Source organism: Cyclopterus lumpus, chromosome 17, assembly GCF_009769545.1.
Source record: "Cyclopterus lumpus isolate fCycLum1 chromosome 17, fCycLum1.pri, whole genome shotgun sequence".
In the NCBI taxonomy this organism is placed as follows: Eukaryota; Metazoa; Chordata; class Actinopteri; order Perciformes; family Cyclopteridae; genus Cyclopterus; species Cyclopterus lumpus.
In genome coordinates, this window is record NC_046982.1 from 15,843,672 (window position 1) to 15,868,908 (window position 25,237).

Consider the following 25,237-nt stretch of genomic DNA (forward strand, 5'->3'; position numbering starts at 1 on the left):
GCGTGCGTGCGTGTGTGTGTGTGTGCGTGCGTGCGTGTGTGTGCGTGCGTGTGTTTAGGTGGAACAAAAACTGGTGAACCTGGGAACAAGGCTCTGAAAACAAGAGAGGTGGGCAGTGATAACAATGTGTTGAGAGGGGGGTTCCTTAGCATAGACCTATATGTGCAATAAGGCTTTTTCAATAACGTCTGACGTTTCAGCCATAGCCAACCCCCCCCCCGAACTCAAACCGTACCCACTCCACAGCCATCAGATGGGACGAGATGGGACAGGATGGTCTCAGGCAGCAGTTGTTTTCCTCCTCACTCCGGTCTCAGTATGAGTCCTGAGTCTATTCTTGGTTCTCTGTGTAGGTGTTGAAGTGCTGAATCAGACGCAGCATGGTGGAGGAGGAGGACAGATGTGCCTTTGACAGTCCGTGAAAGAAACTACCCCGAGTCACACTGACCACGTTCACTCTTGTTCTCTCTATCACACAATGAAGTGGAATATTTTCCCTGTATGTATTCCCTGGTGAGTCAAAAATAGAGCAGGAGGCCTTAGGCATGCACAATCTAATGCTTTTTCACACTTGCCATTCTGTGGACTGAACTAATCCACACAGCTGTTTTGTGTCAAAGAAATTTAGTGACTTCATGAGGACATCTAGTGACGAACACGTGGTAATGTTTTACACATGAGGAGCAATCAGCTCATATACTTTCTTTTCTGATGCATGGTTTGCATCATGTCTAAGCACCAATTTATTCTTTAATCTCTGAAGAATGTGGCCCAGAACTTTCATCTTTAACGCTAGGGGAGATCCAAAGTTATCAAATATGTCAAAGTTTTTAGAAAGTGTTGCACAAGACATCTAGATTATTTCCACTCAATGTAATGGTGCCACATATAAAACATGGAGTAGGTTTAAATATTTACAGTTGGAAAAATATGATACTGTCAAACTGCAGAAGAAGATAACAAAAAGCCTCTTCTTGGGAAACAAAAGGGGGAAATTGTATATTATTGGGTCAAAGAATATACCTATTTAAATACATATAATGAACCAACCAGGATGGCCCTGACGGCAACAACAACTTTGCGGGCAGTAAAACCACTTCTGGCTGTTTGACTCTGTTGTCATCACACAATAATATCTTCAATATACAGATTAAATGTTTATTTTCAGTTAAATATAAACTCAGTTTTATCTTAATCTACTCTCATATATAACTACCTCTGTTGGCCAAAGCATGGCCTTCTAATTGTTTGATTCTTGTCCTTCTACATTAGACAGATGGCCAAATGTAGAGACTCAGCATATAATCCCTTGTTTTAGAGCATGTCAGTCCCCTTTTACCTTTGCAATAAATTATCCTATATTTATCTTTATGGTTAATCTGCATTCACAAGACCTGGTTTGTCAAACAAAGGCAAAAAACTAACAAACAAACACTGCAGCACCAAATTGTTGTTTGAGGGACAGAGCAAAATAGAACATAATATAACATATAACATAACAGTGTAGAAGGGACTCTGTCTGCTGATCAAGAGACACCAATGACAGTGCTTTGCATACCTCAACTTGACCTGACATATGATACAGGAAACTTTGTGAGATCCTTGGTCACTTCAAAGCAGGGCAGATTGTTGGCAGCCCTCCATTTAGGTTTACCAAGATAAGGCCTCGGTGTTGTGAGCTTGCTTACTGGCGTGGCTTACTGCCCTTCAAAAAGGATGGAGTCATCAATAATGTCATTACTTGCACCTGTGCCTTTCTTGTAACGCCAAGTCAAAATGTCAGCAGTAAAAAAAAGTCTGTAAAAGTTGACACTGTCAGATGAAGGGGTATAACATATCATTCATCTTCTATAATTACACATATTAAATCATCTACTTTATGAGTCTATTCGAGCAATGCTAAATGTTACAAATAAATGAAATGTGAAACCGATGAAGTCAAACTATTCACAAAAAAAGCAAAGAATTGAGATGAGGTTCATAAAATGAATTTGCAGCAGCAACTTAGATTGTCTTCTTTGCAAGTGAAAGACCTTGTACTGAAAATCTCACTTAAGTAAAAATACACAAGTAGTATTGTTACCATAGGCTGACCTCTTGTGTACTTATAACATACTTATAATGCTGATAAATGCTGTTGTAAGTTTATACTCTTATATATAATATCAGTGTATTATCATTGATGCAGTCATGGGTAAGATTATCATATCAAATGTATGAAATGACAACTATGCCAACAGTATATCATATACTGCTACTTAAAATGTGTTAATTACGTCCCAGCGCTGTAATAATTAGAATACTCTTCAGAGTGGAGTCGCCTTATTTTAGCTGGTTACCAAGGTAACCCTAGTTCTGTACATGATCTAGGGCGCATGTCAGAAAGATTGCACCAATTATTCGAGGAGACGTTTCTGTGGAGCAAACATTAACGACACAAGTTTACGAGATAATCATTTACAAAAAAGACAAGAGTGTGAAGTAGGCGACAGGCGGCCATCGCGACCTCATTGTGTGTGTGTGTGTGTGCGTGTGTGTGTGTGTGCGTGTGTGTGCGTGTGTGTGTGTGTGTGTGTGCGCGTGTGTGTGTGCGCGTGTGTTACGTAATCCTCCACGCAGCACGCACGTCGGGGCGTGGGTGTGTGAAGAGAACGACGCACCCGGAAACACACGCACAGAAGAGCGCGATCGGAGACTTCACTGACGTCGGTTAGTCGCTCTGTTTTCATCTGTCGACCACGAGCACGAGCGATATCTTTCAGGTAAACTTTTTTTTAAATTAATATTTGGGGTTCTGTGAGTTTCATATGCGCCTCCTCGGAAACCTGTTGGTCTGACGTAGATGGCGTCGCTGTGTCCTCGTTTGACCTTTTGCTTTTAATGCTCTCCGGTTTGTCGAATGTATTCATTATTTGTTTGATAGAGTGCTGGAAGCGAGTACGCACCCGAATGTTATACATTTACAAGCAGTAATGTTTACCCTAAATATAACTCCCACCGGTTTCTTACCTCTAACAGAAATACTAAGAGCTAGGCTAAAATCAAAAAGTAATTATTACCTTCAGAATGAGTCAAAAGCTGAAATGATAACACAATATATAATAATAATAATAATAATAATAATACATCGAATTTATATTGCGCTTTTCAAAACACATAAAGACGCTTTAATAGAAAGACAAAGAGCAAACAAACAAACAAACAAACAGAACATTTCAGGTAAAAAAAAATGAAAACTTGAGAAGCTCTGAGGAATTAGTCATATACTGGAGGGTAGAGTGCAGAGGTCAGCAGGGGTCAGCAGGGGTCAGCAGGTGAAGGCGAGTTTGAAGATGTGGGTTTTGAGGGCTTGTTTGAATGATGCTAGGGTGGGATATATAGGCCATATGAACAGACATGCACTTTTTTTTGGAATAACTCAAACTAATTTGTCTTTCTTATTGTTCCTCTCTCAAGATTGCCAAGATGGTTGTGCTATCTAAAGATTATGGATATGTGGTGTTGACTGGTGTTGCTAGTATGGTGATGATTGGACATCTGGCCATGAAAGTTGGCAAAGCCCGCAAGAAGTACAACGTACAGGTGAGCAGATCATTGGTGTTCAAATGGATAGCAGGATATATATATATTTTAATTAATTAATTATAATCCACTCTTGCTCATTCATACTGTTTAAGAGCCACACCCACCCATTCAAACAGCACCTCAACATGTCAGCAGTCTGCAGACCATGGTTTTGCTTCTTTTTGTGGCTCATGTAAAACACTTTGAATTGCCTATACAAATAGACTTGTCTTTACTTGCAGTATCCTCAGATGTACAGTAACGACCCAGAAACTGGAAACATTTTTAACTGCATCCAGCGTTCGCACCAAAACACGTACGTATGAGCTGAAATCTGAGCATTGCAACTTAGAAGTGCACCCTCTAGACTGACGTTGCACCACACTCCCATGATTCATAGTAACAATGAACCCATGTGAAAGGTAACGTGTTGTTGTAACCTTTCACCAGCTTGGAGGTCTACCCCGCCTTTCTTTTCTGCCTCGCAGTCGGTGGGGCCCACAATCCTGTAAGTTTATTCTTGCAATATCATACTTCTTTAGCACCAGCATACTGCTACATACAAATAAAGTATTTAGAAATTAAAGCACACAATTTGAGTAGGCCTAATGCTGTTGTTTTAAGATATGCAAGGTTCATTAAATCATGTCATTAATCAGTGTTACATTTGCCTGTGTGTCTGTCCGTCTGGTTACAACAGCGTCTCGCTAGTGGACTTGGAGCTATATGGATCATAAGCAGAGAGGTGTACGCACATGGGTACTCTTCAGGGGGTAAGAACATCTTGGGCAGTCCATGTTTCATGGCATTCTTTGCTTTTGTAACGTAAATCAGGTTGCAAATGTTCTATAAATAATAATAGTTTTCATCTCAATCAGATCCTAAAAAAAGAATGCGGGGAGCGTTTGGGAACGTGGCTCTGCTCGGCATGATGCTGTCCACAGCGTGCTTCGGCCGCACCCTGCTTGGCTGGACTGGACCACGGATATATCCCTTCCGTCACAGTGAATGTTGCTAATGAGAATGAAGTCTTCAGGACCCAGTCATTCACTTTATGATAACATGCTAACCTCTGACCAATTCAACACGTGAAGCCAGGTGAAGGTTATGTTAAGTGCCCCGACTGGTTCTCCAATGAGGAAAAAAAAACTCATATCGGATCATGGCTGATTTCTGAAGTAGTTGGCCACAAGACCTGAGATATATTTCATACACTAATAAAATGGGAACATTTCATAGGGAATTTGACCTACCATGTGCTGTATTAATTATTACCTGTAAATGGTTAATAAAAAATATTGCTGTTGATGGGTCTTGTGATTCTTTTTATTTTTTTAATCCGTCTCATACTTAAAACAGGGTTTTGACTAGTCATACAAATTATATTAAATATTTTACGTTGGTTATACATTATCTATTTGGTGTTGAAGAGGTATTGATTGAATGTGAGGTTTAGTTAACAGCAACGTTTGTTTAAGGGAGTGGCTTTCTTTTTTTGAAGCTGAGTAATTGCTCAAAGTCCACATTACTTGTCAAGGCAGGTGGATTTATGTCTCTGAAGAGCTGTTGGACTCACAACCGTCTGCTAAACAAAAGGTGCGTCGCACAATGACACAACACAATGCTGAAGAACTCGTCCACATGCTGCTCCAGTAACTTTAGGGGTTATAACCCCTAAAGTTTTAGGACTTCAGTATCATGATTTCTGATTTATTATCAAACAGAAAATCTTAATTTCTTAAAGTCCACATTTCAATGGCATATTAAATCATACATCACTGTTGGCACTTAACAGTAAAGTAACTCAGAACAGACTATCGGTAAAAACTGTGACACAACAGCATAGTTTCCAGCACATTTGCATGACACTCTAGTTAATACAGAAGAATCTAAACTGCGCCTCTTCTCATTGTCGCCACTTCAGCATTTGAACAAACACCTTGTGCAGAAACAAATACATTTCTAAATATTTATTTTACAACTCATTTAACAATAACTGGGTTTTACCTTTACAAATTGCTCCTTTTAAAAGTATTTAGTGTAGCGAGGTCTCTTCTCAGTGTGCAGTGGTGGATTAAACATTCATTGAAAACAGAATAACCAAATTCAAGTTTTAAAGACCATGATGACAAAAAGTTCCATAAAAAGTTGAATCATAAATTTGAGCCACTGAATGAGGTTTGGCTTCTACTGTACGATATTCTGTGTGTCTGTTTTTCCAAAGATATGGCTTTTGAATTGTATAATCGAGACCTCTGCTTTAAGACAACACAATCAACCTGTAGCAGTTTGGTGTGAAAGTGCACTTCACTCATATTTGGTCACCTATGGGATCTTAATTAATATTCTTTAAATATTTTAGGCATGTTGGCAACTTTCCCATGTGTCTCTCACTCTTGTTTCTCGCTGGATAACCTGAGGTTGCCTTACATTGGAGGACATCGCGCAACCCTGATCCACATTACCTCAGATGTCCCCTAGAGGGCACTGGGACTATTCATGCCACATTAAAGTGCTGTGCATACATGTGGAGAAAGTCAAGGGGGTTGAGGCACAAACAAATAGTCTCTACTATGATGAAGATCTCTCGAAATTTAAAGGGAATGTGGAGAAAAAAAGTGCTTCTGAAACCTCCCATTTGAAAGACTTTCTGGATCCTTCTCATGGAACCACAGATAAATATATTTTTTTCCATCACTGACCCAAAACTCATCTGCAGAGATGCAGCTGCATCCAGGCAAAGGCTTTTCTGAGAGCCACACTGGTCTTCCTTTGGTGTCTGCTTTGCTTCTGTTCTCTGAGTAGTGGAAGTGACTGAGGATGCGTTCATCAGTAGGTGTATCTGGAGAGGGGCGTGTCCTCCATCAAATCATCCTGGAGAAGATAATTACAGTACGATTTACACTAGTAAAGTTGTTAAGAATGAGTGTACAAAGGGGAGACTAGGTCAATGCTTATACGCTCAGCTTTACACTTTGTGAACAGTTTATTAAGTGATTTAATATATTACTTTCTAAACAGGGTACTCTGTAGATAAGCATAATAAGTTATGAGAATAAATGTAATATGTAAATATACGAACTGATTTGAATTAAAAAAATATGTGATTTAGGGTTTCAATTCACAGCAAGTTAAAAGTGGAATTCCATAAAGTTTTTGGACGACACAGATGTTACAGCAGCAATCTTGAAGATTTGAATTTCAATAAATGTCAGTTAAGTCCTACCTCTGTATAGGTGTAACCCAATGGCAATTGAGCCCACTGATGAAAGTATTGCAATATTTATATATTTGCAGTATTACAAACTGGTTGTCTGCCTCTGTGGTCCCACACCCCCAGCTCCCAAAATGCAACTGCAGTCTTTCGTTACACCCTCGTTGCCTGGTACACACTTGTTTCAAACTCTGCAGCCCCAGTTCGTAACCAAACTGAGGTTATTTTAAGTAAATTGACCTTCACGTAGAAAAATGCTGTAGTTCCCCTTTAATGACAACCGTACTTGTTATACATGTATTTATCTCACCATGGGTAGATCCTGAAGCCGATGGAACTCTGGGTGATTTGTCCGCTGGCGAAACTTGAGGAAGAGGATGACGAAGACGATAGCGGTGGTGACGATGAACACGGACAGCAGGCCGGCCAGCAGGGGATCCAAAGGGGAGCTTGAGCGGTAGCGGGGCCCCTTGAGGTCTAAATGACACAAATGAAAAATCCTAATAAAACAATCAATCCATTTGTGAGATACAGAATCAATAACAATACTCTCATCACCTTACCTTTATCTCCAACATTGAGCTCAGACGGGACCTCCTGGTATGTTGGCCCAGAAGGACCCCGGTCTGGACCGGAGATCAGAGGATGTCCTGTGGTTGTCGGCTGTGTGGAGGCGGTGGTCCATGATTCAGACTGGGGCTGCATGGTGGAGGCGTGGGCTGTGGAGCTTGTATCATGCACTGTGTGGGCTGCAGGCAGAGATGAAAAGGTGGTGACGGGATCTGTGGTCACAATGGCTCCGCCATCAGTGGTTGAGACGTGCGGTGGAGGGGTGGTGCTCCGGACAGGCGGCGCAGATGAAAGGTTGTCTGCGGCAGCTGAAAGTGGGGATGTGAAGGCAGTGCTGTATCAATTTAAAACAGCACAGAGAATTATTCAAAAGGAAACCCACCGTACACACAGCACACTGGTGTGACTCCACAAAATGCTGGTAATACAAACTGATCACTCCCACTGCCATTAAAACAGTTATACAGTACACTTTTGTCCCACCTTTCCTGCATGACAGTGTCGAGATACCATTGTTAACTTGTCGTTTGTATTTTTATCCATCAAATAACGGCATAATAATGGTGGTGGTGGATGCTCACTACGCCATCTTTTCAGTTGTGCCGTTGCTGATTCAGATAAACCACAGGTGTCTGCAACAATGTACCAAACACTCAGCTTTAAGTCACCAAACAAAGATGAGTAAACCTAATATATTCAGGGTTTGGAGAGAGATAACAAGTCATTTGAAAACATTAAATATAAGTTCAGGGAACATCACATTTTACAGACCAACGGAGAAAATAATCAGTAGATGCATTGACAATGAAAAGAATTATACTGGCAGCCCTGGTAAACACAGAAGTTTCATAAAGCTATTGTTACAACTGTTCTATTGCATCATAATTTACAGCAGTTTATTCATTTATTTTTCAGTCACTGCTTTCATGTTCTCTATAAACGTTGATATACACAGCAAGCTTACTGCCTTTTCCGACTTTCAACACGAGTATATTGTTACTCCACTATATGCACGTGGCTCTTTACATAGTTTCACAGCTCATGCTGACAGCTGGGGAGGGGGCTGGGAAAGGGGTGTGTTCAAGGAACTTTGTATGGTTGGTAATTACAAGTCAACACTTCCTTTCTACTGTTTACATTTAGGATAGAATGAAGAGACCGGCTGTCATTAGTGCTCCTGTGGGCAAAGCACTAAGAATGAGAGGCAGAGTATCCTTGTGCATTTTCTGCAATAAGTCACAAAGCAACTTGTGATGTAATGTTTACCTTTTGAATAGAGGGATAACCTACACATTACTCCACAGGGTCAGACAGATAAGTGACGACAGCAGCTAATAAGGAAGCAATGTGAACAGGATGGCATTATGTAATTTTGTTTGTTATTTCTGTGATGCTCAAAGAGTCAACAGGGCATCAGCGGAGAGAGTTATATTTATCTGATCTATAAAAGGGAATCTCTTAGATGAGGTTGCGACACACGTTCTCAAACTCATAGCAGTCAGTGTCATAGATCAGGAGAGGAATATGTTCCATGGAGCATTCCTGGCAGTAAGCCTGAGAAGAGTGTTTTCAAACAAACGTCTCTAAGTGTGTGGGACTGGACAAAGTGAAAAGACTGGACTTTAAAATGATATATGCACAATTATTGAATTATGGACAAGATGATGACATACATTTCTATGTATTGAAGCTTTTGAAGAGAGGCAGCATTTAAACATGCAGATTTGTGTTGAATACCTGAAGGTGAAAGAGCAGGCATGAAGATGTGTTGAGGTGTAGCCACTGCAGAGTGCGTTGCATATACTGCATTTGTCACAGCCTCTGAATGGATTGTTGCCTTGGCGATGGTCGTGGTGTCAGTGGAGGTTTCATCCCCGCTGTGTGTCCGCTGTGAGTGCTCATTCCTAGGATCTTCTGTCAGGTCAGGAGATGCTGAGCTTCCAGCGTGACTCGGGAAGGCAGCCAGGGTGAGGACAGGAGGCACGGCACTGCTCTGACCTATGACATAAAAAGGATAAGAAACAAATATTATTAATTACATTGTTTTTACTATAAAATTGTGTCTAAACGAATCCCCAGAGCATAATGAAATATATTCACATTTTTTTGTACAACAAATAGTCCAAAACCAAAATATTTGCAGTGTATTTTTCATTGCAAAATGATTCACATGAGAGTTGGAACCGCTGTTTTGTCATTACTCAGTACCCAAAAGATAATAGTTGTAGATTATTGTTCTGCTATTTAACTGCTTGATTAATCATTGCTAAAAGAACTTGTCTGTATACTTTACTAAAATAAAAGTACAAACTTAAACCAGAGATGTTGCCTTTTTTTGCTTGCAAATGCACTGATCCGATTAAACATTAATAGTTGATCAATTGTATGCAATTGACTAATCAATTAATCAGCTAATTGCATTTTGAGAGTGTACTGTCCTGCATTAAATTATAAAACAACACACACACACACACACACACACACACACACACATCAGGATGACACCTACCTCTTGTCTGCGATGAGCCGGTAAGCACCACCAACACGCAACACGCCAAATTCATTTCAAATCGCATCCTGCAGATCGCGATATACAAAACGGAGCAAAGCGGGCTCTTCGCGACGACTCTGCTTCCGAGCTCTGAGGCTGTTTCCGTTACGTGATTTGACAGGGCACATCATCAGCGCTAAAAATATCCGGAGGGAGTCGGGCAGAAGAGAAGTAGGGGTGGGGCCGCGCGGCAGGCTGCATGCGGGCGGCGGCCGGAGGAGAGCAAGCTGCACGCGCCTCACTCCAATGAGCGAAGACGCGGAACCGATCTCACTGCACATTCATGTTTCACTCTCCAGCTCTTTTGCGTCTCCTGCCAGTCACTCATCCATTAATTTATTCCTCCGACATGCATCAGCTTGCAGTCGCCGTTGCGCCCCCTGCTCCAATCAGATGCCCGTGCGTCAGAGGCGCAGTTGTCTGCGTCAGGAGCGCCTGTTGTAGAGCGTTATAGTGGCGTTGGACGCACGCGAGTTTCTCTGTATTCATGATTATTGCAGTCTTGCTGCAATGTTATTTACAGAGATCAAACGGTGATAGGTGAGTTGGCGTCAGTGTCTGCTGCTGGTAATGTGAGACAACAACTTTTCAGCCCCCCACAGAGGTCAGTGTGTCGTCATGCCTGAGTGCACGGCCCACATGTGTACTGTATGGACAGCTGAATGACCCGCTGCGTCCTCAGTGTGAGGACAGTCTCCTGCTTTTAATCACTGCTTTTTGACCACCAGGCTTTCATTTCTGAGGGATTCCCAACCGCAGTAGGGAGACACCTTCACGTTGCGCCAGATGGAGCCTCCAGCCAATCCGGGAGACAGCCCGGTGGACTTGGAGTTAACGGTGGAGAATGTGGAGTCGGTAAGTTTCAATAATAATTCAATAATCTTTACTGGATGATTGTTTATTGAACTATAGATGGAGTTTCTGTAACACCGTTCATAACACAAAAAGCTAATTTGAATTTGTCAAGAAGAAAAAAGTTGCAGCTGCTTTATCTGGTATGTTGGGTGTATGTTTTATTTGATGCAATAACTCAAATAATAGTAAAACAATTTAAAACAGAGGTTGGTTAATCGTAGTTCACCACAGGGAAGATTGGAAACACTGGACATTTTGTAACATGATACCAGCTATAAGCATATGCTGTCCTAAAAATAACTATCACCATGTCCCTTGGATTACTCGCTATGACAACACATGTTTTACTCCATTTAAACAATTGGACATCCAGCATGCATGATCATTCATGTTTGTTGTTAATGCAACTCTGCGATTGTATTAACAACCTGTTACACAAAACACATGTGCATTCATTGTCATTACTGTATCTACTGTGTCAGGAAATATGGTGGTATTAATGAGTATTATGATTATGATTTTTATCCACTCGGACATGGTCGACCTCGTCTGTTATTACCAAATTACTTTCACTTCAAGTGTTTCTTTTGTATCGGTTCTTCTCGGCTCCTCCAGGCTCTCTACCAGCTGTACTTTGACCCGGTCATGGAGCGTAAGAATATGGCCCAAAAGTGGCTGGCCCAGGCCCAGGCCTCTGCACAGGCATGGCAGTTCTGCTGGGCTCTGCTCGGCCCCGACAAGGTGCGTTGCTTCTCCTCAGACATCCTTCTAAATGAACACTGTTTCAAGGAGTAAGCACATAAACTGAGCTGCATTTTGTATACGTCCACAGCAGCTATTCAATCTGTTACAGTGAGTCTGTTTCTTTGCAGATCGCAGAGGTTCAGTTTTTTGGCGCCAGCACCCTCCACACCAAGATCTCCCATCACTGGAGCGATCTCCCCACAGATCAGCATGAGAGCCTGAGGATGCAGCTCCTCTCCCACATCCTGCACTTCTCCTCTGGGCCCAAAATGGTGCTAACCAGGCTGTGTGTCGCCCTGGCTTCTATGGCTCTAAACTTAATTCCACAGGTTTGGTCCCAGCCAGTAGCGGACATGGTGAGGGCCTTCCAACCGCAGAAGCCTGACTCTGAAGGCAGCTCTGAGGCCGCTCAGGACCCTCAAGCGCACTGCCTCGCACTGCTGGAGCTCCTCACCGTACTTCCAGAGGAGTTCCAGAGCGGCCGGCTGGCTCAAGCTCGTCGTACCCAGCTGAGGGGGGCCCTGGCTGGGGAGTGGGCAGTGGTGTGTCCCTTGCTGCGTCAGCTCCTCCAAAGCCAGGACTCCTCCAACCAGGTGAAGGAGAAGGTACTACGCTGCCTGTCCAGCTGGTTGGGGCTGGACGTGCCGTTAGGGGAGAGTCATGAACTGGTCCAGGACTGTTTCAGTACTCTGTCCAACCCAGAGCTGTTCGACTCGGCTGTGGAGACGATCGTCAATGCCATCTCACAGCCTGACAGCCGAAGGTGAGAAACGCACGGCTTCAGACATTAATTAAGGCCACAACCCATTTCCAGGTGTGAGAATCCCAACATGTTCGTGCAGGTACATTGATGCTCTGGTGAACTTGATGCCTCTGGTGCTCGGTCTCCATGACCAGCTGAAGACAGCGGCCCAGGATGGGGACATGGAAACCTCACACGGTATCTGTCGTATTGCCGTTGCTATGGGGGAAACACACTCCAGGTATACACACACACACACACACACACACACATACACATAAACACACACACACACAAACACACACACACCTTCAGCCAATTACCAGGCTTCGGTAAATGGCGTTTTTATCTTTAGTTGGTTCAATGTTTGTTTGTGTACGACAGGGTTTTGTTGGAACAGGTGGAGCACTGGCAAGAGTATCTGGCTTTGGTTAACATGATTCTTTTCTGTACTGGCATCCCTGGGCACTACCCAGTCAGTGAGACCAGCAGCTCCCTCACACTCACCTTTTGGTACACTCTGCAAGTACGGTGAAATAATACATTTGTGAGATAAAAACATGTAAACATATACAATAAATGTTATTTTCTTTTCTGTTTAGTAAGTTACTCATCTATGAATTACATGTGAAAGTGTGTCTTTGTGTAACTGTCTAGCAAAGGATTTGGACACCAAACTCTCCAATTTCTTGCATGTTCAGGATGACATCTTGTCATTTGAGGAGGAGAAGCAGGCAGTTTACCTGCAGGTCTACAGGCCAGTTTACTTCCAACTGGTAGACGTACTACTACATAAATCCCACTACCCCTCCGAGGAGGAGTATGCCACCTGGTCTTCTGATGACAAGGAGCAGTTCCGTATCTATAGGTAAGACCCAAAAGAACATGTCTGTACTAAATGTCATGGCAATTTATCTTATAGCTGTTGAGACATTTCTGCCATTGTGGCTAAAAATGGTAGATTATCTCCAACGAAGTCGCCCACGTCTCTTTTGCATTTCAGAGTGGACATTTCCGACACTCTGATGTACGTGTATGAAATGCTGGGTGCAGAGCTGCTCAGAAACCTCTATGACAGGCTGGGCAGACAGCTGATGGACCCCCAACAGTCAGCAGTCTGGCAGGTAAAGTCATGAATCACTGTCTCCCATTCCATGCACATCTACTACATGCATGATGTAGAACAAAATACTAATATTTACTTCTTTAAATTATATTTTCCATATTCCTTCCCTACTGTGTGCAGCTCTGTACCACCTTGTATTTCCCTTCTCGTGACCTAACGTCACACATTTGTTTCTCTCCATCTTTAGGACACAGAGGCCCTGTTATTTGGCTTCCAGTCCATAGCTGAGACAATAGACGTGAACTACTCTGATGTTATCCCTGGTCTTATTGGTCTCATCCCCAGAATCAACATCAGCAATGTTATGCTGGCTGACACCGTCATGTACACCATAGGTACATAACAGACATGGGACTTTAATGTTTTACATCAAAACTTTATTAAAACCAGGATTATTAATGGCCATGGATGTAAATTGCTGCCGTCTGGTCTCCACTCAACTAAAACATTTACACTCACTATCCATTACATGTGCCTCCTGTTGGCCAGGATCGCTGGCTGAGTGGCTGGCTGATCACCCGGTGATGTTGGGTGGCATATTACCCATGGTGCTTCAGGGCCTTGTGAAGGCCGAGCTGTCCGTGTCCAGTGTATCCACCCTGAAGAGGATCTGCAGGGAGTGTAGACACGACCTCGGCCCCTACGCTCAGGACATCCTGACCACGTCACAGGTCAGACTTGTAAAAGAAAAGAAAACGTTGGCATGATTACGGTCTCTCTATTAACACATGTGTTTCTCTGCAGGAGATACTGGTAAAGAAAATCCATAAGGTGAGTAAACAGCCTTCAACATTCACCAGTTATGTCCTAATCTGTAAACTGAAATGCACCACCAAGCTTCTCTCTGAAGGCATTGTGTATGATGTGTGCCGTGTATGTGTGTGTGCGTGTATGATGTGTGCCGTGTGTGTGTGTGTGTGTTGTGTGTGTGTGTGTGTGTGTGTGTGTGAGTGTGTGTTTCTGCGTGTATGTGTGCAGAGCAGCCAGTGCATGTGGTTGATGCAGGCTCTGGGCTTCCTCCTGTCCGCCCTGCCATTGGAGGAGATTCTGGTCAGACTTCATTCTCTCATCACTCCTCATGTCCAGCAGCTGGACACACTGGCCCAGCAGGAGGTACATCCAAAGCAATTTGTGCAATTTCTACAGAAAGCCACAAATACAAAAAAAATACCTGAAGCAGTAGAGGTGGTGGGGCTCCAAGTACATTTGAAGCACTTCATTATTTTGATGCTAAATTAAGTACAACAAGTGAAACTGTACTTTACTGCACTACTTGTGTATTATCCCTCTAGTAGTACGTACTTCACTGGACTTATAAGCAATACTTAATTTGTAACAGCTTAAATAAAAGGTACAATGAAAGTGGATGTTCATATTCAATTTGAGTTTGTATACCAGATCAATTAGAAGTGAGTGCCCTTTATTTCAGACAACGTAATTTAAAATTGTTAACATCAGATTTTTCGCCTCAATCATCTAAAATGTGAGTACAGTCAAACTGTATGTGACTGTCAGTATTGATAACAACTATAAATGGATGGATTTTCTTAAAAAACTAAATTGTAGACTATTACATTTAAAAAAGTTGAACCTAAAGTAATTGATTGCATTATGTGCAGTAAATGAGCTAATAGACACTCTTATGCAAGGGGAGGTCTGAATCTCCGTTGACAGAGACGTAGATGATACTGGCGTCTTTGTATTGCACCACTCTTGCAGCTTTTGACACAACTTTGACAGTAATGTCAATAAAATTGCTCTTGAATCTCACAAACACCGTCATATTCAATATCTTTCCTTCAATTGTCACGGTCTTCAGCAGGCGACATATCAAACCCATCCACTCTGTCTCCCTTTACAGCCTGATCCTACTAACAAACAGTCTATTATTCACATCCTGGGGATGCTGTCCAGTCTCTTCACTACTCTGGACATCAACAGACAAGCAGACAGCTTAGAGGGAGCACCAAGCCCAAGACTCACTCCCTCACAGAGCACACAGAATCCAGTAAGTTGGGTACATGTGTAGCTCCATGAACATAAATCATACCAGCAACTGTACCTGAATGATATCAAATGGCCGTAGCTGTTTTTTTAACCACCAGTAAAATAGTGGTATTGAATTAACCCTCAGAATGGGCCTTGTGCAGCAATATTTCTGAACATGCAAAATATTGAAATAGGCTGAAATTAAACAATCATATGTATATGTAAAATACACATTCTAGTTCTGTTTTTAGGTTGTTGTTGTGCTACAACAAGTGTTCACGTTGATCCAGAACATCCTCAGCAAGTGGCTTGATGACTCAGAGGTAGTTGAGGTAGGAGGGTTTTTCACTGCTTGCATAAATATGCATGTGTATGCTGGTGGGTGTGTGTGTGTCTGTGTGCATGTATGATTTATCGATGTGCGTTTACTGACTCATGGCTCTCTCTCTCTCCAGGCAGTGTGCGGGGTGTTTGATAAGTCCGTTCGAACCCTCCTACATGATTTCGGGCCCATGGTGGCTCAGCTGAGTGAGATGCTGGTGCAGATCTTTTGCGTCTTCCCACAAGCCTCAGCACTGGATCTGACACGGCAGGTACAGATCAGGGCATGAATAAAAGCATTATCCCATCAAACTGCAATTCAGACTTTTAACATGCTTTTCGGATCATAGGTCATTCTCTCTCCTTTTTTACATTTTTTAGTTGGTTCACATATTTTCCGGAGAGGAACTTCACATCTCTCACATCAAAACCCTTATTGGGGTGTTGACTTCTGCCACACTTACGATATTTGAGCAAGGTAATAAAAAACTGTGATTAATTCCAAATTATGTTGAGACATATGTTTGTCTTGTCTCATCTTATATTTATTGTACAGGTCCACGGGATCATCCTGATATTGCAGAATCGTTCATGCACCTTCATGCTCAGGTGGGTTGCATTATTCTTGTTCAATGTTATGCACGTGTGCAGCTCACAGGAAACTTTTTCCTTTGTGCTTCATTTAGATTCTTAAAAGGAAGCCTGATATGTACCCGTCTGACCAGTTGGATGTTAAAAGGCTGTTTTACTGCGGTGAGTATCATTGCATGGTTGTGCTGTATACACAGGTGGAGAGAGAATATAATAGTGTAAGCCTACTCAAGTAAAAGTACTGTCACTTTAAATGACTCAAATAAAAGTAAAGGTATTTAAAGTAATCTTACTCACCTGTCCGAGCAGACAGTCCTCACACACCTCACTGCAGGTAAAGTTCCTCAGTGAACACAGAAGTCCCAGTTGGGGAATCCACAGGTCACCACTTAGTCGTGGCGCATTAAATCAGTCATTAATTAAGATAGATGCAACATTTATTTGAGTAATATGCCAAGTATGCTAATTACAAGCACACCCCACATGTGGTCCGTGAACACAACCATTCTCAACGTATCAACAACAAGCCTGCAGCTTCTTCACGTAGCTGCTGATTTATCTATTTAGTACACAAAAAGCGATTTTGTTAACGAAAGTAAATGTAATTCGTTACTTACACCCCAACAGGTCATCTGACTCAATATCTAATGGTATGGTATTGAAAAAAAATGATATCAAAACTCATTCAAATTAATTGTATGGCATAATTTGACCCCATATGTTTGATTCGATGCAATCTAAAAGTTTGCTTTTGACAAATTACTGTGTTCAACATCAAGACACAACTGAGACAACCAGGTAACTCAGGAGCTGAAGACATCTTTGTATCCTCTGTATTCTCCAGGGATTCTATCCCTGAAGTTCCCGGAGACACCCACGGTGAAAGCTGCCACACTATTCTTTGTAAGTTGAGGCAGAAATGTGCAACTTTGAAATGTAAGCTATAATAAAAATAAAAAAATCTCATCAGCTCATGTGTTCTCTGTACCCGGCAGACGGAGCTGTTGCCTCGTTGTAAAGACATGCCCTCGCTCGGCGAAGTGTTGCACAGCAATGGAAAGCTTCTGACTGAGACTATACTCCAGGTGATTCAGTCGCGAAACACAAATAGATGTGGACATGTTAATCATTACCCTGTGTACTGTGATTGTGAGAGCACCCACTCACTCTTTCGTAAACTTCATGCATGTTATCCCTGATGTTTGGTCTTCAAATGAGTTTTCTAATGGAAGGCTATGCTTCTATTTCGGCCTCAGGCGGTTGGAGGAGAGTCACCTCGCAGTCTGACGGAGCACTTCTCTGAGGTGTTGTTGAGTCTAAACAGACACTGTCCAGCTCTGTTGTCCCAGTGGCTGAAAGAAACCCTCCAGATCCCAGGATTCCCCTCCGCCCAGGTCTCCACAGAGCAAAAACACACCTTCCGTCAGCAGCTTCTAAGGTGATAATCATATGGTTGTCACAGTTTTTAAACATCAAAACTGTGTTTTTGTTTTTTAAAATAAGGTGTCTTTCATTCAGTCAAAAAGGAATCATGCACGTGTGTGCCTCTAAAAAGAAAATGCTGCAAGAATGACACACAGAATGACACACGACCCTCATCAAATAACAAGTTCAGTGGTGCAGCGGTCGCCTCACAGTGAGAGGATTCTGGGAATCCTCTGAAACCCAGCAGGGTTACATGTTTTAATTGAATTAATCTTTTCTTCTTTTTTTTCCAGGGAGCAAACCCACAAGCGTCACGTTAAGGATATCGTGAAGGAGTTTTCTCTGCTCTGTCGGGGCCTGCAGGGGTCTGGATACTCTGATTACTAGACTGAGCTGGCAGCACGCCATGTTCAGGAGAAAGTAATAAAAGAAAACCCAGAATCTCTTTGTTTCAATGATAAATGGTGCCAAATAGTACTGATCACGTGGGCAGGTGAAACTGGACAACACAAACCATGATGCTTGGACTGAACCAAAGCAAAAACACAGATTAAGTGGACTGTTATTGATGAGTGGACCTCTGTGCAACATGTTTCTAATAAAATACCTCTAGTGCCCAATCAGGATCAAATCAAAGTAAAAAGTGTCACACTGCCCTTTACTTATCTCCAGGAATGGATACAACTCCTCACAAACAGACAAAACACCAATACACAGGTCATTCTTTGCAGCTGCATGATCCACTGTGCGTGTGTTCACTTATTTATTGTTTCTCTTCTCTTGTATATGCTGCTTGTAGATCATATTCACACATTATCAAAATTTAGAAAACCCCTCCCCTCCCTCCCCCCACACCAGGCTTCTTTTTCTTCTCCTCCTCCTCTCTGTTACAAAGAAGGAGAGCATTTTTAAAATGTGACATTACTTTATATAGCTTATAACTCTTGTACATGTATACTGCTGCTAATATATAATAAAAACAATTTTATCACTTACACAACAGGAAAAAAAATAACAAGACCGACTTTTTTTAAGCAGACAATATGTCCTGACAATAGACTGCTAGTTTTTTTGTGTTCGTTTTTTTAATCAGTGACGTCACTGTGAGGGATGGCAGTTGTTGTTGGAAGTTGTGACTGCATCCTCTATAGAAAACGTGGACTTGAGGACCGCCTGACTGGTGGTTGGTGCACTGGGATGAGAGGGCTCTAAGTGCTAGTCTGTAAGTGACTTTGTGCATTTCAACCACAGCTCGGGAGGCTCCTCCAGAAACCAGTCCAGACCCGTTCGTTCACTACCGTATTCTTGTGAAGAGGTTCAGCACTGACTTTGATTCCTGGAAATAGGAGGAAATGTCAAAACATTACAATACGGCTTATTGGCCCTGAATCCACAGTTGCCTCTTGTCAGTCAGGAGGAGGTTCATTTCAGGGACATTCTCTTTTTAATGACTTTTATTTACTTTCATGTTGTAACTTTAAACAACACATCCGACCTGTGTATAACAGTTCTGTTTAGGATTGTTATCAACCCCAAAAAAAAAACTCTTAGTCGACTAACACTCATACGATTTTCTCCACAAAGAAACAGATCTATTAGTTCCACAAAGATTCAAACATTCAGCATGAAAACGCATTTAAGAATTGACTAAAGAAATCCCAGTCGACTGCAGCCAAAAAGACTGATTAGTTGACTAATTGACGAAGAGGTGGCAGCCCGAGCTGCGTGGCGAGCTACTTCACAAAGACACTGTACCTTGGTGCAGCGTGTCTTACTGAAGACGTTCCAGAAACGTAGAGTCTCATCCCCGGCTCCGGTAACGATGGCCTCCCCATCTGGTGACACAGCCTGAGGAGGAAGGACACAAACTGGTGAGAGGGTGAACATTTTGGAGTTAAATTCCTTGTATGTGGACACACACCGTTCTCTCTCCACACCCAACCTCACAGACCTAAAACAATGAGACCATTGCACACATTGCAACCTGAATAGAACAAGACATCACGCACCCACTCAACCACCCCACTGGCCTCTGGATCAGGCTTTGGGAAAAGCCTGATTGTCACGCCACATTATGGAGGAAGAAAAATGTTTGTGCCCCAACAAAATAGTCCACGCTGAATTCTTATTGAAATAACATTATTTTATGACTCCTCCATCTGTGATTTTATAAATAATAGAATAAAGACAATTGCAATGGCTTTCAAGTGAACAAGATTGTATTGGTTTTTGCAATCACTTTGTTAGAACAATGCAATTTTTTTTTTTATATCTGTGCAAAAAATAACTAATATTTAGTTGTACAATAGCTTATTGTGGCCGCAATTAACCTGTTTCTCACTGAATATATTTTAAAGATAATAACAATAAAGTGAAAAACAAAAGTTCAAATATTTGTGAATAAAGAGTTTTACAGAGTTTTACACTGCATATCTTTTTCAAAACAACAATAACATGCAACCTGTGCAAAACAAAATGAGTGTGAGTGTGTATGTGTGAGCCATCAAGTTTTATCAGTATTAGTGGCTGCAATGAGACGGCTTTCCTCTACAAATCTTTTTAAAACGGGGTTGCAGGCTTGATACGGCCACTCTCAATTCATGCTCAATGTTGAGCTAGATCTGTATTTTGTTTTGAGACATAACAGCAGAAAAGGCGATCTCGCGTAGGCAGGATGTGGCGAGTCGCCAAGAATCTTGGCCGTCGCGCATGCGCAAGCGTAACCTGTTAACGGCGTAACGTAAACATTTACACGAAAGTACAGGCATTTCGCCATGTGTTTATTAATTACTTTGTTTTATGTCTGTGTGCATTTCCCCTTGCGCCCCACCTTGGTACACACCCACTCAGTGAGACATGGGTGAGGACACCTGTGTGGGTGGACTACGGGTGTGCGGGCTTTACAATTTCACATTTAAAATATATGATTACTTTATAAAATATAATGCCTTCAACAGTATGATTAGTGGTTGGAATATGCTAGCTTAGAGCAGCTGCAACATTAAAATACAGTTTGTACTTAAATTCATCAATAGTAACAAATCAACAATGTAAATAGATATAACTACTCGGTAAGTACTGCGCATAATGAATACTTTTACTTTGAAGTACATTTTTCTGACACTACTTACTTTTTATAGATTTTTAAATGCAGGATTTACTTGTAAACAAGTATTTTTACACTGTGATATTGCATCTGAATACCTACTGCACTGGATAAATGGATGACAACATTGGACATGTGTACGCTTGGTTGTTAGTCCAGTTACATTGACACTGAACCCTCGCGGCCATTAATTACATCCTGCAGTCTTACCAGGTACAGCACTCTGTAAGAGTGTCCAGTCAACTTGGCCACCTGTGTTAGTGACGGATACTTCCACACCAGGATCTGGTTCTGAGAGTAGCCGTGAGTGCTCACCTGTACACAAAGAGAGAAAAGTCATCTATAAATGTGGACACCTGTACACGTCCACTTAGTGTGCTATTCTAGCATAAAGAAGCAACTAATTCAATAAAACGCAAAACAGACACCAACAACTATACAGTTGAATCAACACTTTCTGTAACAGTAAGCTCCACATACAGTATATTGTTATTGCAGAGATACTGCATGGAATCATATGGGAGTGAGCGTACAGATATATTGGAAACTAAGTCTATATCAATGGGTCAAAATGTTACAAAATGTCCCTCTACTTAAGACTGAAATGCACTAAAATTTGTATTCTACACTTTTGTAACATTTCTCCACTGAAAGTATACTATTAGTTTTACATAACACATTATCCAAACTCATACTGTAGTAATAACAACATTTTACACTCATAGCCAAATAGGCCAAAGATGTGGTTAAACGTGTCTATTACATGAATGAGTTAATAAGGACGCAATTATATTTAAACCAATAATTAAATGACATTTCATTGATTATCAAATTGTTATTGCTCTTGAAGTGTGCGTGCGTGTATCCTCACCAGTTCGTTGGCGTGTTTGGACCACGCCAGGTTGCAGACCTGGGAGCCGGTGTCTGTGCTCTGCAGCGCCTGACCCGTCAGAGTGTTCCAGAAGCGCAGGCAGCGGTCGGCAGTGCCGCCCCCCGACACTAGCAGCCCGTGCTGGTGGGGGGACCAGGCGATGGCCTTCACTGCTGCCAGGTGGTCACTGTACTGCTGCACCGGGAGAAGGCTGGAGCTGTTCCACACCAGCAACTGGGCAGGAGACCACAGGGAATGGAACAAGTTTCAACCTGTTTCCGCTCACAGATGATGGAGCGTACTCCGACGATTAATGCACTCAAAAGTAGAGTTTTAAACTCTCTCACCTTGTTGTCGTTGCCTCCGGATGCGAGATGCTGGTGGTCAGGAGACCATTTGAGACCGCACACTTCTTGTCTGTGACCTTGCAGCCTCCGCTCAGCCGACGGAGGGGTTCTGACATCCCGCTGTAAGATCACTCTGTCCCGACTCCCCGACGACAGCTGTTCCCCGTTCCATGCCAGGGCACCTTGTGCACAAAGGGGGGGGCTCATATTTCACTGTGGCTATCTGGAATAATAGCATGTTTGGTGGTACAATATACAGTAAAATTGAGTTTTGGGCTATTATGTAAAAAAAGAAAAGAAAACAAAGTGGACAAATGCAAAACAAAAATTCTATTAAAAAAAGGAAAGATTCTCCTTTTTTTCCCTTTTAGTTTGCTAAAAGGAGACTCAAACTGATTTTAATCCGCAGTTTGTAATTCCACTTTTCTGCAGCTATGACTGACCTACACGTGCCGAGTGACCCTCCAGGCTGGTAAGCTTCCTCCCTCCTGTGGCGTCCCAGATCTGAACGTAACCCTTATGGGTTCCGACGGCCACAAGACTCCCCTGATGGGACCAGAGCAAAACACACTGTTATTTTACCAATATTTCTTTACTACAAGCAGTTCATTTTCTCTTATACTACTGTCTTAAATAAGCAGTAATAATAATCCATTCTGGCAGCTCACCCTCTCATTCCAACAAACTGACGTAACAGAGTCTCCATCCACAGAAAGGTCACATAACCTCGTCACCTGTCAGGACACAAAGTACATACATGTAACATCGACGCTTTTCTCTCAAGCAGATCAGACTCAGACTTTATTGCTTCCCTTTTAGGCTGAGAAGAAACTCTGCTATAAAACTCTGACTGTAAATGAATGTCTTTTAAGTCCCTCCTCTGACCTGGCTGGTGCAGGCACTCCAAAGGTAGACGCAGGCTCCCAGGCCGACACTGAGCAAGTTGCCCGCTGACCAATCTACGAGGTTGAGGTAGAAGTCATCCTGCAGCTCCGGAGCATCCAGCACTTTGAAGGGGATCTTGGAGATCTTCCGGGCTGGTTTACGAGGGGAGCGGAGCAGCTTGTGGCTACAGAAACATAGTGAAGGAACAGGGAAACCTACGTTAGCTGACAGCATTGTTTCGGCACTCTGTCTGCTCAGCGTGCGCGGGTGAGATATGTCATACCTCTTGTTACTAAGCGGAGAAAGGGAGTAAGGTGAGACTTCATTATCGCTATCGAAAGGCACTCTCTTAGTGTGGACAGTGTACTGCAGGGAATAAACACACAAAGCAGAATTACAACTAGGGACTTCTAGGAGCTATTTAGGAATGAGTGAATTCTTCACGACTCGTACCCTAAAAAGGCTGTGAGAGTCTTGAGTGAGGACAGCGTGACGCCGGTCGTCTGTGAGAGTGTCTGGCACGGTCTCTATCCCTGCCCCCAGTAACTCATTCCTCAAGAGGGCAGCATATGCCACAGCATCTGGAGGGGTGGCAGTAAAAACGATGATGGAACGACATGATGGTGGAGCGATATCGCTCAGGACCAAAAAAAGACAACGTGGATGATTCATACAGAGGACAAATGTCTGACCTTTGCTTGAATCTGTAGTGACATCCTTTGCTTTATGGGTCTGATTTGGGGAGCGGCAGTTCTCCTGCAGGGAGAAAAGGAATGGCAAGTCAATTATCTTTATATAGCTTTGATTTCCAAGTTGTGATTTTGTGGGGCAGTGTAAATGGCTGCTTACGTTGGCGTAGTGGAAGTTGATACTCCAGTTGCTTCCAGCGCGGGTGGGAATGAAGCGGTCACCTGACTTAATGCTGACAGGACTGCAAGTAGCACTTACACACTGGGACGAAAGCATCCAGCAGGGTTATTTCTACTGGGCAATATAGCTTACACCACACTGGGGTTGTGAGAACAAAACTATGCTAAATATGTAAGATTTCACACACACACACACACACACACACACACACACACACACACACACACACACACACACACACACACACACACACACACACAATGCTCAATGACATTTTTAAATAGAATATTCATCTATCCATCTCTCTCACAATTAAATTAAATTAAATCAAATTAAATTCAATGCATTTAGCATGAAAATGAACACAACAAAAACAGAACACTTTAATTAATATAATAAAACAATTCAGAACGCTATAACATGCTTAAATATATAAAAAATAAATATAATTAAATATATTTTGCATAGCCAAAATTCACAAATAATAAACAAAAGTAGTGCAAAAAAAACAAAAACAATACATTATTGATCTCCGTATTAATTTATGTTTACCACTGACATTTGTAAGAAATAAAATATAGACATTTAAATTATTATTATTGCTGCTATTATTATTGTTATTATTATTATGATGATGACAAACACACAGTATGCTGCAATACAGACATGAACCCGCATTCTCAAACATGCACATGTTCCCCATCCTTCTGTGTCTGACCTTTGACAGGCGGGCCTCAGTGGGCAGGTTCTGGTGGTTGATTTGCCTCAGCAGCCGTCTCTCGTACTCTTGGTCCATCGCCTCAGGGCTGACGAGCAGCAAGGGGCCCGTTTGCTGCCCTCCACGCCCCCCTTTAAACCTCCGCTCCCTCCCGTTGAGGAAATCCACCCTGGATTCCCATCTCTGTGGGGGGAAAAAAACAAAACAACAGGTTGACTTTAATCCACAAAGATGCCGAGGAGCAAGCACCTCTTTCTGCTGCATGTCTACGAACCAAATGGCCTGGGTTAGCACGCCGTCTGCAGATGTCGGGTGGTGGGTTGAGGTCGGGACATGGTTTAAAGTCTGCAGCTGCCGTTATCTGGCTCGCGTAAAGGCAGCGAGATGTCGGCAGTTAAATGGCCATTGACAGCCGCGTTGTTGTCATGGCATCGTGCTCGTGCACGCAACAACCCATTTAACGGCAGCTGACGACCTGCTTGCTCGACAGCGAGACTTACCCGACCAGCTCGGTGGCTCAGGGGGACCGAATCAAACCGTCATCTTCGGTCGAAAAGGAGCGCGCTGCAGCGGGGAGGCTGTTGTCGCTTTCTTCCAAACAGCGAGCCATCCAAATGCCAACGCGACTGATGTTGTTTATGTTCGCGACAAAAAAAATGGCGTCCGAATCAGCTGTAGCAAAATGTTTTTGGTTGGTTTCCTCTCTGTCTCTGCAGGCAACGCAGTGCGTGGCTCAGCAGCGACGCCC

The 25,237-nt window shown here is 42.6% G+C and overlaps 4 protein-coding genes across 6 annotated transcripts; 2 read left to right on the forward strand and 2 right to left on the reverse strand.

The window, feature by feature from the left end:
* Positions 1-2,385: 2,385 nt before the first annotated feature.
* On the forward strand, positions 2,386-4,753 carry mgst3a (microsomal glutathione S-transferase 3a). The gene is made up of 6 exons (XM_034556435.1): positions 2,386-2,762; positions 3,457-3,582; positions 3,807-3,880; positions 4,015-4,072; positions 4,265-4,337; positions 4,443-4,753. Exons 2-6 carry the CDS (start codon positions 3,466-3,468, stop codon positions 4,580-4,582), a joined length of 462 nt encoding a protein of 153 aa, XP_034412326.1. The 5' UTR covers positions 2,386-2,762; positions 3,457-3,465; the 3' UTR covers positions 4,583-4,753.
* A 217-nt stretch (positions 4,754-4,970) lies between these two features.
* LOC117747040 (mucin-2-like) lies at positions 4,971-10,201 on the reverse strand. Its single transcript, XM_034556434.1, has 5 exons — positions 9,858-10,201; positions 9,086-9,346; positions 7,342-7,656; positions 7,089-7,255; positions 4,971-6,438 (listed from the first exon to the last, which is right to left on the reverse strand). The coding sequence occupies exons 1-5, from the start codon at positions 9,922-9,924 to the stop codon at positions 6,394-6,396; spliced, it is 855 nt and encodes a 284-aa protein (XP_034412325.1). The 5' UTR covers positions 9,925-10,201; the 3' UTR covers positions 4,971-6,393.
* A 381-nt stretch (positions 10,202-10,582) lies between these two features.
* Positions 10,583-18,440, forward strand: LOC117746936 (importin-13-like). Its single transcript, XM_034556283.1, has 21 exons — positions 10,583-10,754; positions 11,370-11,495; positions 11,627-12,261; positions 12,341-12,481; positions 12,625-12,766; positions 12,942-13,108; positions 13,244-13,364; positions 13,554-13,701; positions 13,856-14,037; positions 14,111-14,137; positions 14,345-14,479; positions 15,228-15,374; positions 15,607-15,687; positions 15,811-15,948; positions 16,058-16,154; positions 16,233-16,285; positions 16,363-16,429; positions 17,112-17,170; positions 17,263-17,352; positions 17,524-17,705; positions 17,986-18,440. Exons 1-21 carry the CDS (start codon positions 10,686-10,688, stop codon positions 18,077-18,079), a joined length of 2,901 nt encoding a protein of 966 aa, XP_034412174.1. The 5' UTR covers positions 10,583-10,685; the 3' UTR covers positions 18,080-18,440.
* On the reverse strand, positions 18,387-25,237 carry fzr1b (fizzy/cell division cycle 20 related 1b). 3 transcript variants are annotated; one of them, XM_034556281.1, is made up of 14 exons: positions 24,764-24,964; positions 24,490-24,672; positions 23,751-23,852; positions 23,594-23,657; positions 23,355-23,482; positions 23,185-23,267; positions 22,902-23,085; positions 22,685-22,750; positions 22,460-22,562; positions 22,017-22,198; positions 21,670-21,903; positions 21,009-21,113; positions 19,448-19,540; positions 18,389-19,028 (listed from the first exon to the last, which is right to left on the reverse strand). In XM_034556281.1, the coding sequence occupies exons 2-14, from the start codon at positions 24,565-24,567 to the stop codon at positions 18,987-18,989; spliced, it is 1,464 nt and encodes a 487-aa protein (XP_034412172.1). In that variant the 5' UTR covers positions 24,568-24,672; positions 24,764-24,964; the 3' UTR covers positions 18,389-18,986. The 3 variants fall into 3 exon arrangements, with proteins under 3 accessions (XP_034412173.1, XP_034412172.1, XP_034412171.1); XM_034556280.1 differs by lacking the exon at positions 24,764-24,964 and adding an exon at positions 24,990-25,237 and having other exon boundaries at positions 18,390-19,028; XM_034556282.1 differs by lacking the exon at positions 24,764-24,964 and having other exon boundaries at positions 18,387-19,028; positions 23,751-23,934; positions 24,490-24,601.